Source organism: Tachypleus tridentatus, chromosome 1 (assembly GCF_004210375.1).
Source record: "Tachypleus tridentatus isolate NWPU-2018 chromosome 1, ASM421037v1, whole genome shotgun sequence".
Lineage (NCBI taxonomy): Eukaryota > Metazoa > Arthropoda > Merostomata > Xiphosura > Limulidae > Tachypleus > Tachypleus tridentatus.
The window spans coordinates 175,200,660-175,212,354 of NC_134825.1; the positions used below are offsets into that span (position 1 = coordinate 175,200,660).

Consider the following 11,695-nt stretch of genomic DNA (forward strand, 5'->3'; position numbering starts at 1 on the left):
CTTTTAAAAATAGGTTCCTAAGTTGTTCACACAAGATTAGCTGTTCTCATTCAGTGATTCCCTCTGTATACAAATTTTCTAAGGTATGCCACAAGGCTACCCAAGTAAATGAACCTGCATCACCTCTTCACCAATAGGAGCATGACATGCTCATGTCAGATACATCACATGTGACTTCTTCAGTCCTCTAACAAACTATCACTTTGAAGTTTGGTAAAACATGTCTGCACCAGGGAAGTGAGGTGAGAAATGTGAGAGGAATTACATACCTATCAGAAATATAATTTCAGTATTAAAAAAAAAATAACTTCAGATGTGAAACTTACTTCCTCTCACAAGATTAGCTATATTCCCACACTGGTAAGGAAAATAGATTGATCTGAGGGTATGATAGAAAAAACCCCAAAATTGGCTGAAGGATATCCTTGGAAATGAGAGATTCAGACCCAAAGATTAGAAGAAGAGAACTGTACTACTTCTGAGCCAGATATACTCTTTGCTCAATTGTGTAATGTGCAAGATATAAGAGTGGAAAATGAAAAGATCACAGCCAAGTGGGACAGAAAATGATCCCAACTGTAAAAATACACTGTAACTCAATCCTGCAAAGAAAAGGGTAGGTAACCAAAAGGTGCAGCACTAGATGTAAAGTGGTTAGTGTGCAGTGGATAGTACTCAATAAGTAAAGTTCATACAAAATTTGGCCACAGGGTACCAACATCCTCAAATCCAAGAACTGGGGGATTCAGAATCACCACTCCAATTCCAAAGAAAAGAGGGTAACACTGTGGTGGAAAGCACAGAGGAACATCATCATCTTGGTGTTTCTATGCCACTTAGAAAACGAGAAATATACATCTATGCGAGCACTGATTAGCTAACAAGCACTGATGACGTAACTATGGATTCTCCCACGTACCCAGTATGGAGAAGCACCACACTCAAACTATTGGTAGACGTCGGAGATACAAATATTTTTTATTATTTCAAGCACAAACATGATTATCGCAAGTAGCCATTTGGACTATGTCTTTTATATATTATCAAAATTTATTTGTATCTCACTAGAAATTTTCTTTTCACCCCTTTAAAGCCGTGGGGGAACAATGTATCACTTTATTGTATAGGCCTATATAATATATAATAATTTGGGAGTTGCAACAAGTCATAATATTTCTGTATGAGCAAATAGTCATAATGTATACACCACAATCGTAATGGTTGACATCTCTGGTATTAGGAGTAAACCCTCTGTAAATGCAACAAATCTTAACACATATAGCTCTGACTTTAAATATTTATGATGAGTAAATTTATCTAAACACAAGGGTAGAGAAGGAAAACAGATCTTACAGTGACACTGTAACAATATAACCCAAAACACTTTCTGTATAGCAATATCAAAAATAAATCTTTTCTCAGTTAACTTTCATGTCTAAGAAATTCAAAATTTCATGTTCAGTTTTTAACATGAACTGAATGTCAGGGCACAACCAGTTTTACATGGTTTTTAAAATTTACTAACACATATCTCTACCATACACTTGGTCTTACTAAAGTTATACTTACAGTACAAGTGTCAAAATCATTAATAACTTGATCTATAAGGAACTAGAAGCTACTATATCTAAATTATTAATCTTTCCCTAAATGTTATTTCACCTTTTAAATATCAGTTACAAAAACAACCTCAGGTAAGATTCACAGAATAAAAACTTCTTATACAAGAATTTATTAGTAATAAGAGAATAATTGTGAAATGAGAAACTATATCAAATGAAACCAACTGATCTATTGGTTCCAAATTAATATTTTAAAATTATCCTACAAAGTATAATGAATTATAAACCACATAAGCACTAGAAGTAATAAAAAACAACAATTTTTACTAGAATATTTAGCAATCAACCAGATGAAGAACCAATCTTTTCCACATTTGGAACTGAATACCAAGAGTATGGCATTTTGTAGCTGAAAACATTTTTGTTTACTGTAACAATTCAAACACCAAATGTTCTGTATCAACATGTGTAAGTATTCTCTAAAAATATCTAGTTATAATAATTATCTTAATAAAGTTTTTAACCCACAGATTACCTCAGTGTCCTGTGATACTTCATCAGACTTTTCATTTTTTATTTTAAAATCAGAGACTGTAACTGAAGATTCCTCTTCTGTGGAAACATCTTCTCTTGTTACTGGAGGGGAATAATAACTACTTTTGTAACAATGTGTATCACTACATTAACATAATTTAACATGATAGATTCTGGTCAAGTTCCATTTGTTTCTCTTTAAACACAACGTTAATATATTGATACTTAATTATAAAACACACTGATAAATAACCAGTAATGATCTTTACATATTTTTCCTCAAAATTTTGTTATTTATACTTAACTTGTTCATAAAATAATTATTCTAATAATATTACTTTCACAAATATAATATTTATAATGTGTAGTATGGGGTGTTCATTAATTAATGAATCTCTTTATAAACTGAATAAAACAGGAACTACACCAGCTGTGATATGTTATAGCTGTGAAACCAATGCTTGAGAAATTTTTTCCCCATTATTATAGATGTAAGTATGTGAATGACTTTGCATATCACACGAGCACACCAAATACAGCATCACTCACTGTTCAAACAACCAATGTAATTATGGTGATTATCATCTTGACATCCAAGCTACAAATGATAAATGGACATGTTAAGAACAAATTGAAGTGGTAGCCCTCATTATACCACAACTGTTTCTTATTTAGTTCTCATTCTACTAATTAATAAAGTGAAGCAATATTAAGGTTTTTGACACCCTCTATAATTTATCATATCTGATGCAATAAAAATTAAAATCTTGAAATTAACTCATGGTACCAATTTGACTCTCATTACTAGAGATGGAATTTTAATATCAACATCCAAACTTAAAGATTACTTATAAAAGACAGAAAAATATCACAACAAAACTTTCAACTGAACAACTTTCTGGCATTCCAATTCCCTCTAGTGCTCTGTAAAGACAGAGAATTACAGGAATTTCAAGTATAAAATCATATCTTACACTTCTCTCTCAAGAGAAAATAAAGTAAGATTTTAATATATCTGTATAAGATAACCCTTCAGTTTTTAAAACTAGTGATGGCATATAGAAAGGCCATTTGTAAATCCAAACTATTTTGTATATCTAGTACAAAGGTGAAACAAAATGTCACTGTTATGATAAAAAAAACTGTGTGAAAAAGTCTTTACTTTTGTTAATAATTCCAAAGACTAATATCCGAAACACAAATTAAACTGCTCATAAAGAACCAGACTTTTAATACAAACACCTCAATTTCCATATTTGAGATCTCAGTTACAACCTAATTTAATAAATTGATGTATTAGGTGATTGTAGGAGCCAGAATCTGAAACATACAACTTTGCCATGTCTACATATTGCTTGAGATAAAAAGTGTAAGTACATAATATTGCAAATTTAGTTTACACATGTAAGTTTTTATGTGTACTTTAACATATTGGACAGACCAATCAAAATACTGATAATTTCGTGTTCAGTAGTTTTTATTGTATCAGTTTAGTTAATAAAACTGTTGTTTTAATCAAAATCATAACTAACACACACTGTCAAACAGTGGACTACTGAGTGTTTCGTATCAGACAAGGTAGTGTTTAATATAATGGACTACTGAGTGTTTCGTATCAGACAAGGCAGTGTTTAATATAATGGACTACTGAGTGTTTCGTATCAGACAAGGTAGTGTTTAATATAATGGACTACTGAGTGTTTCGTATCAGACAAGGCAGTGTTTAATATAATGGACTACTGAGTGTTTTGGTATCAGACAAGGCAGTGTTTAGTGTGTTAATATAATGGACTACTGAGTGTTTCATATCAGACAAGGTAGTGTTTAATATAATGGACTACTGAGTGTTTCGTATCAGACAAGGCAGTGTTTAATATAATGGACTACTGAGTGTTTCGTATCAGTTTAATATAATTTGCTTGGTTCAGATACTTTTTTGTATAGAGCATAAAGAAAACATGGAATCAGTTTTACATCATATGAATATCACTGTTTAAAAAAAATTGATAAGATTCTTTTACCATATTTTGTTAGCATTAAACAATAACTTTGGGCATTGGTCACCTTCTGTGAAACTCAGATATCATATACGTACAACATGACAAAGTTTATGCCTTAGACTTAATTTGGAAAACTACCTACAAATGTATGACTCATCAAAAGATTTAACCAGTTTTATTTATTTTTCATGTTAAAATCAGGAATTTGACTGTTTATCAGAGGTATGATAAAATTTTAAGACTCATTCAGATTTTGAAAGATTTTTGTCACAAATATATTAAAGTCATTTCAATTACTTTCACTTAAACTTAACATAAAAGATTTCCTTGTCTAACTTAACTGTTATTTAAAATCTTGCTCCTGTTCTGCACTTATATTATACTTTTTCTGTGATATGTAACTGTAAGTTAAGGATGTGGGGCAGTCATACAGTTATCAGAATTTAAACAACAAACAGGAATTATATATTATGATTATAACCAGCTGTAAAAATCATATAACAGATACAGTTTCGACAGAAAGTGTTTGTACCCCTGCGTCCCAAGTAGTTTCTTGCTCATAACTTAAAAAGTATCAAGATTAGGCTAACAGATGTAAATTATATTATAAATATTATACTAACACACATCTACATAAATCTTTATGTAAATTAACCAACAAATAAACTACTTATAAACAAATAACCAAAATTAGGAGGAGCAGAAAGTGTTTGTACAGTTCAGAATGTGTGAAAAAACTGATATACCCATAAAAATTTTGTTTAGTTTGGCAAATAAACTACATTATACCATTACAGAACCAGACACTGGGTTCATAATTATTGGAATTTAGCCAGCAAAAAATTTACTACCTGCAATTTAGTATCATCTCTGTCATTTTCTGCTTGGTCATTGTGGCAAACAGGAAACAACTGTCCAGTGATTTGAAAAACTGAATTATTGTAAAATACAAGTCTTGTGTCTCTCTTTCCGGTGTTGCTACACAATGTAATGTGCCGAAATCTAATATTCAAAGCATAATTGTCAGGTTTAAGCTTACAGGATCAACTGCTAACCTCCCTCGTTCTGGAAGCCCCACCAAAATTCCAGAGAGAACCAAGAGGAAGGTTCTCAGAGAAGTTAGTAGGAACCCTCCTTTAACACATAATGACATACAGAAACTAGTAAGGAAAACTGGGATTGAAGTAAGCACCTCTACAGTTACGAACATGTTACGCTCTTCTGGGTTCAAAGCATGCTGTCCTCGTAAAACTCCATATTTAAAGCCTGTTCATTTAGAAGAATGATTGAGGTGTGCAAGAAAGCATGTAGATAATCCCTTTACCTATTGGAAGAGTATTCTTTGGTCAGACGAGACTACAATCAAGCTTTTTGGTCACAATGATGTTCGCTATATTATCTGTGAGAAGGGGTAACGAAATCTTCTAAAGAACACTGTACCTACAGTTAAACATGGAGGTGGCTCGAACATGCTATGGGGTTCCTTCAGCTCTTCTGGTGTAGGCAGCCTTCACCGCGTCAACAGAATCATGAAAAAAGAAGAGTACGTTGATGTATTAGGCACTTATATCAAGAATGATGCTCGGAACTTGCAGCTTAGGCGTCATTGGATGTTCCAGCATGACAATGACCCTAAGCACACATCAAAATATGTGCAATCCTGGTTGCAGAAGAACTATATAAGGGTTCTGGAGTGGGCATCACAGTAACCCGATCTCAACCCAATTGAAAACGTTTGGCATGAGTTGAAGACGAGGGTACATCAGCATCATCCAAAAAACTTGCAAGAGTTGGAGGCCTTCTGTAAAGAAGAATAGAAAAAATACCAGTCGAGTACTGTCAAACGATCATGGAGGGCTATGAGGAGAGATTATGCCAAGTAATTCACCTGAAAGGCTACACAACTGACCATTAAAGTAGACTCACAAACACTTTTTCCCTCCTGTGTTTGGTTATTTGCTTATAAACAGTTTATTTATCAATCAACTGGCATAAAACTTTATGTAGATGTGTGTTAGTATAATATTTATAATATACTATACTTTCATCATCCTAATCGTGATACTTTTTACATTATGAGGCAAAAACTACTCACGAAGCAGGGGTACAAACACTTACTGTCATAACTGTATAATGTAATTTGTTTTATAAATTTCAAAATATTCTACCTGTTACTTAATCCTGTACCTTAGTGTTTAAATATTCACTTCAAGACATATATTATGGCTGCTTACCAGAAATAAATGGTAGATGTTACAAAACATAATAACAACATCTTACAGTAAAATGAAATATAAAAAGGTAAACAATAGGCATAAAAAAATATTAGTTCTGCATCAGAATTAATAATTACTAAGTCATAATAATACATATAATAATATTACATTTAATATTGCCAACCAATACAGTATGGGAAATCTGTAGCAAATATTTATTTCATGTTACAAACCTTCATAAAGGATTGAAACTTTAAATACCAAACTTACTACCCAGTGACACTTCACTACTTTCTTTTTTCTCAACATCCAACAAAGACTTTTTCTCATAATAAAATGGTTCTATTTTTATATTGAAGTTTTTGTCGCTTCCATATTTTTATCAGTTTCTCCTTGTATGTTATTTGAAGTTTGCAGTTACTTTTACCACAAACAAAGACACAAATTTAGCTCCTAATTTTGTATCTAACTGAAAAATTACTAGTTATACCAAGCTTTTAAACAGACAATATTTCAAAATTTCCCAATTTGAGTTTCATAATATTATGTTAATTAGTTTTTACGTATTTGACATATTTCAAAGAATTGAAATGTCAATACTTGTTGTAAGAAGTACATTTTTATAGTCTTATATGCTATAACAAATATTATAAAGTTATTTAAAGAATGTTCTGCTTCCATTTTTTATTTTAAAGAAAACTGATATCATCTGTAAGTAGAAAAGGATGCTATTCTCATCTGACAACAAACAATATTCTGCCACAACAACAGATTACCAGTTAGTACAGGCAGTTGCATATCATAGGATGAATCTTTTGGGGCTATTTTAAATTTTTTAAACTTTTGTTCTTAGATACATAATTCATTTCCATTTTATTTTCACATATGGCACAATAACTTGGTGTTATCTTTTGACTATGTTCAGTATTTCTATACCTGTGCAAATTTATATGTTTGTTAATAACTTATTTGCACATGAACTGTTTTTCTTTCTTATTGTTTTCACACTAGGCCTTCTTTTCAAGTTTTTATTTTTATCTTAAGTTTCTTAATCAAAGAGAAAAAGTAGTAACAACATTAGTTTTAATGCTACAAAGGTACAGTTTTAATTGTGATTATTAAACTCTGTACTAGTACAATTGGAGTTGGCTTGATCTTCAGGTTCCCCAAGGAATTTATCACTAATCCTAGTGCTAAAATTAGACCTCTTCTGGTATCGGGAGCCTCTTTCAGTCTCTTCTATAGACATGCACTTCTTAATATCATGTCCCAGGTTAAGTTCTGGGTAGGGGTGAGCATCTGAGGGCTTTCCATCCACAAAATGGTCAGAGCAGACCCTATGGTCTCTTTTGAGTTCCATATAATTGGGGTTCTGCTTGGATGTTGCCCGGCAAAGTGCCTTTATCCAGAGTTTCCTACCATCAGGATTCTTCTTTTCCATAGGAAAAGTGAACAATCTGCAAAATATGAAACTAAAAACAATGAAACCACTATAACTTCCAGCAAAGTGAAAATGAAACACTGCCCATCAATATAAAAGTTTTTTTTTAATATTACTTCTGTACATGAAGCACATAACAGCAAATCAAAAATAAATGAGACAACAAGTAATTAAGCTATTTCAAACTTCAGCAAAGGTGTGATAAAATATTGCTAACTGAACTGCAAGTTGTCTGGAAATTATACCTGTGCTGTAAACTTACAAGTGAGAAAAATTAGTAGAACATACAAGTACTCACATGAATGGGGGTGAACAGCTGCAGAGTGGTGAGTCATAATACACCTTATGGACCTCACACATTTTCTGTTTCCACTTGAGGAGTTTGTAGTCTCCATTTGTGCATCCAACTGCATAACAATGCCGAGAAGTGGAGCCTCTTAAAGCCATTTTGCTACAAACAGTTAAAAACTATAAATATTTGAATCATATATTTCATCAGGTAAAGAGATAAAATAATAAGCAATAAGTCAATACAGAAATCCTAGATACATTAATTTTATAACATAACAATGTTTAGAGACAACAAAGGTCCATCTCGGCTGTCCCATCCCTTAAACTAAAACTATTAAAATAAATAAATTTAAAAAAATCTTAAATCCAGCCATTATCATTCATACAGTTATAAAGCTTTCTCTTAAACTCACTGTAATTTATTATTTCCACAACATTTGAAGGCAACTCATTCTGTAGGCCAACCATCCTGTTAGAAAAATACTATCTTTGCTGAAGATTACTTTTGCCTTGGCAAATTTTTCATTGGTAAATATTAAAAAATAATAATAATGCAGCAACACTATCAGTTCCCATTACAATCTTAAACATCTCATTCAAATCCCCTCTAAGTCTTCTTTTGGCACTCCCCCACACCCAAACATCATTTAGTCACCCTCCATGTAACTCTTCCTAACAATTCAATATCCTTCCTAAAGTAAGGATCCCAAGATTGAATACAATACTCTAAATGTAGCCTAACCTGTGACCTATACAATGAATTCTCTCTCTTTAAACTTGTATTCAAAATGACTGTAATATAAAATCATATTTGCCCTTCCACTAGCAGCAGCACATTACTTGGATGGTTCAAGGGACTGATCTATTATTACATCAAGATCCCCACCTGTCATGACACTGCTATCATTATTCACATCCAAATTATACTTATAATTGAAATTATTATAACCAATATGCATTATCTTGCATTTATTAAAACCCATCTGACATTTATTTGTTCAACTCACTGAATGATCTAATTTCTTATATAAATCAGTAACATCCTCTTCACAGCTAGCAACACAAAACACCTTAGTATCATCAACTGAGTAATTTGGTACATAAATAACTTGTTGAACCTTCCTTCATCTATGTCACTGATGGTAAATAAAAAGAGCAAAAGTCCTAATACTGAGTCTTGTGATACCCACTTGTGACATTAATCCAATTTGGTTGAACTCAATTTATAAAACAAACCTTTCCCTTCTTCTACCTACTGAACAAACATATCTCCCAAATGTATAGAGATAATTTTTTACAAGTCTTTTTTTTATGTGGCTCTATGTCAAATACTTCCTGACAATTCAGATACACCAAATCTAAACCCTTACCCTCACCTATATAAGTAGCAACCTTTTACCATATTTGTATGTTGTTCTAAGTCTGTAAATACATTCTGAAGCATAATAATATAATTAGAAGTGACAACTAAAATGTTATAAGGAATAGGTTTGTTCACATACAGTAGGAGGTCCCAAAAATTATAGTTCCTGGCCACTGACATATTTGAATGCAAAACTGGAATTCTGAGTATATAAATTTCCCACAAACAAAATACTGATTAATTCTGCATGGAACAATAAATGAAAAACATATACTGAACATATACCTGCTGAGTTTGGATTAATTATACAAGATAAATGTATTCCCACTAGCTGTAAATTGGCATGAAAGCATCTCAATGATCACCAACCCCATTCTTTCCCATTTAACAGAGACAAGGGTGTTAGTTCAAATTGTCAGGACCAAGAAGGATGTTTTCTTACAGCAAAGCCGTGCTGGGCTATCTGCTGAGCCCACCGAGGGAAATTGAACTCCTGATTAGCGTTGTAAATCTGTAGACTTACCACTATGTCAGCAGGGGGCAGACCAAGAAGGATCAGTGATACACCAAGTGATTGCTCTCTTCATATTTTACTTTGATCTGGATAGTTTCATTAGATCCAGAATCATTTACTATTTCAAAACACACAAACTATTTTAAAATTATTTAAATTCTTTTTAAACCATAAAATAAACTTGGTGGTGTGGATTGTGTAATATGAATAAACTGATATTAAGATATGTTTGCCAAATTTAAATTGACAGCATGTCAAAAAAATAATGAATGGGAAATGAAAACTGGCTATATGTTGGCTTGGCAACAAGTTCCTTCACATCATATCATTGGGGATAAACTGACAATATGTCGTCCTGGCAAATATATGTCACACTGTAGTGTTGCTTGAACAAAATATGTGCTACAATAGTTTAGGAAAGAAATAACACAAGTTATGCTGGTAACAAAATCTAGGAAAACTTTAATTTTACACCAATTCATTTCCTACAATAATCCGTGATAAACATGGTATCAATGATATATTAATTATGTCATGACTTGTTGTAGATCATATAACGGTTAATATTACTACTGGTCAATCATGGTATTTCAGGTTTACAACCAATGTTGTAACAAATTCCTTCCTAAACTTTCATACGTACATATGTAGTTCGTTACTTACTAACATTTGGTTATTGGCAAATTTCAGTTCATTTGCTAATATAATGTGAATCCACGTGTATGAGTTTGAAATTGTTACTCTTTATTGGGACTACGTTTTATCTTGCATGACATGTTTGTCACACATCATGAAGTTAACAGGTAAAGCAATAATTCAAAATCACTTACTGTCATTTCGTAACATTCTTCCAATATGAAGTAGTCGACTAGACGGTAGAGGAAAATAATGATTTTTACTGTTTTTCATTAATTATTAACTATATAATGGAACTTGCTGTGTAAATCTACTATAAATAATTCTAATTTGTTACTATAAAAATATATTCCAACGATGTGTAAATTTGTTTTTATTTTCGTTATTTAAAATTCACCGAAAGCCTCTGCACAAAAGGTTAAAAGTAATACAGTCAAATGTGAAGTATAATGCTGGTTGTTAACTATATGTGTAAAATACTTCTGTTATCGCCCTAAGGGCTGTAGTTATCCCATTTATTTTCATCTTAAAACACAAATACACTATTAAGCCTTACCTTTGAAAGGTTTGATAGGTTATATTTGTGTGTGGATCTCTATATTAAACTGCTTGATGAAACATGTAATTATTATAGTTAACTGTGGAATGAATAAAGAGAATCTGCTTTGTTTACTCGTCAAAATGATTGGTCTCATTCTCGCGACACCCTTGATACATCATAAAAGGAAACTCATGTCCCTTTCTATTTATTACTATCGCTAACACGGGCTCAAAGTAATAAATAAAAAAATCACTAAATGATAGTTTTGTCGTTCTAACTATATATAACAGTGTAATATTACTGTTATATTTTCAAAGCTATGTCAAATATAAAGGTAAACTCTTCAGCCTGCATTTCCAAAAAAACTTCAAAAAAGTTCAAAGTTTTACCTGGATGACTAGGTTGTTAAGGCGCTTGACTCGTAATCCGACGGGTCACGGGTTCAAATCCCCATCGCAGCAAACATGCTCGCCCTTTCAGTCGTGGAGGCATTTTAATGTAACGATCAATCCCATTGTTTGTTATTAAAAGAGTAGCCCAAGAGTTGGTGGTGGGTAGTGATGACTAGTTGCCTTCCCTATGGTCTTACACTGCTAA

The 11,695-nt window shown here is 32.3% G+C and overlaps 1 protein-coding gene across 6 annotated transcripts in view; it reads right to left on the bottom strand.

Moving 5' to 3' along the window:
- The window catches only part of LOC143230776 (uncharacterized), a 29,700-nt gene extending 18,384 nt beyond the window's left edge, over window positions 1-11,316 (bottom strand). For 2 of the 6 annotated variants that reach the window (XM_076464947.1, XM_076464931.1), the window contains exons 1-4: window positions 11,114-11,316; window positions 8,052-8,204; window positions 7,450-7,769; window positions 2,098-2,198 (exon numbers count right to left, since the gene is read on the bottom strand). In XM_076464947.1, the coding sequence (XP_076321062.1) occupies window positions 2,098-2,198; window positions 7,450-7,769; window positions 8,052-8,200 (570 nt within the window). In that variant the 5' untranslated portion in view covers window positions 8,201-8,204; window positions 11,114-11,316. Of the gene's footprint in view, window positions 1-2,097; window positions 2,199-7,449; window positions 7,770-8,051; window positions 8,222-10,584; window positions 10,703-10,751; window positions 10,976-11,113 lie in introns of those variants that run through there. The other 4 variants (XM_076464916.1, XM_076464905.1, XM_076464924.1 and 1 more) reach the window with 3 other exon arrangements.
- Window positions 11,317-11,695: the final 379 nt, after the last annotated feature.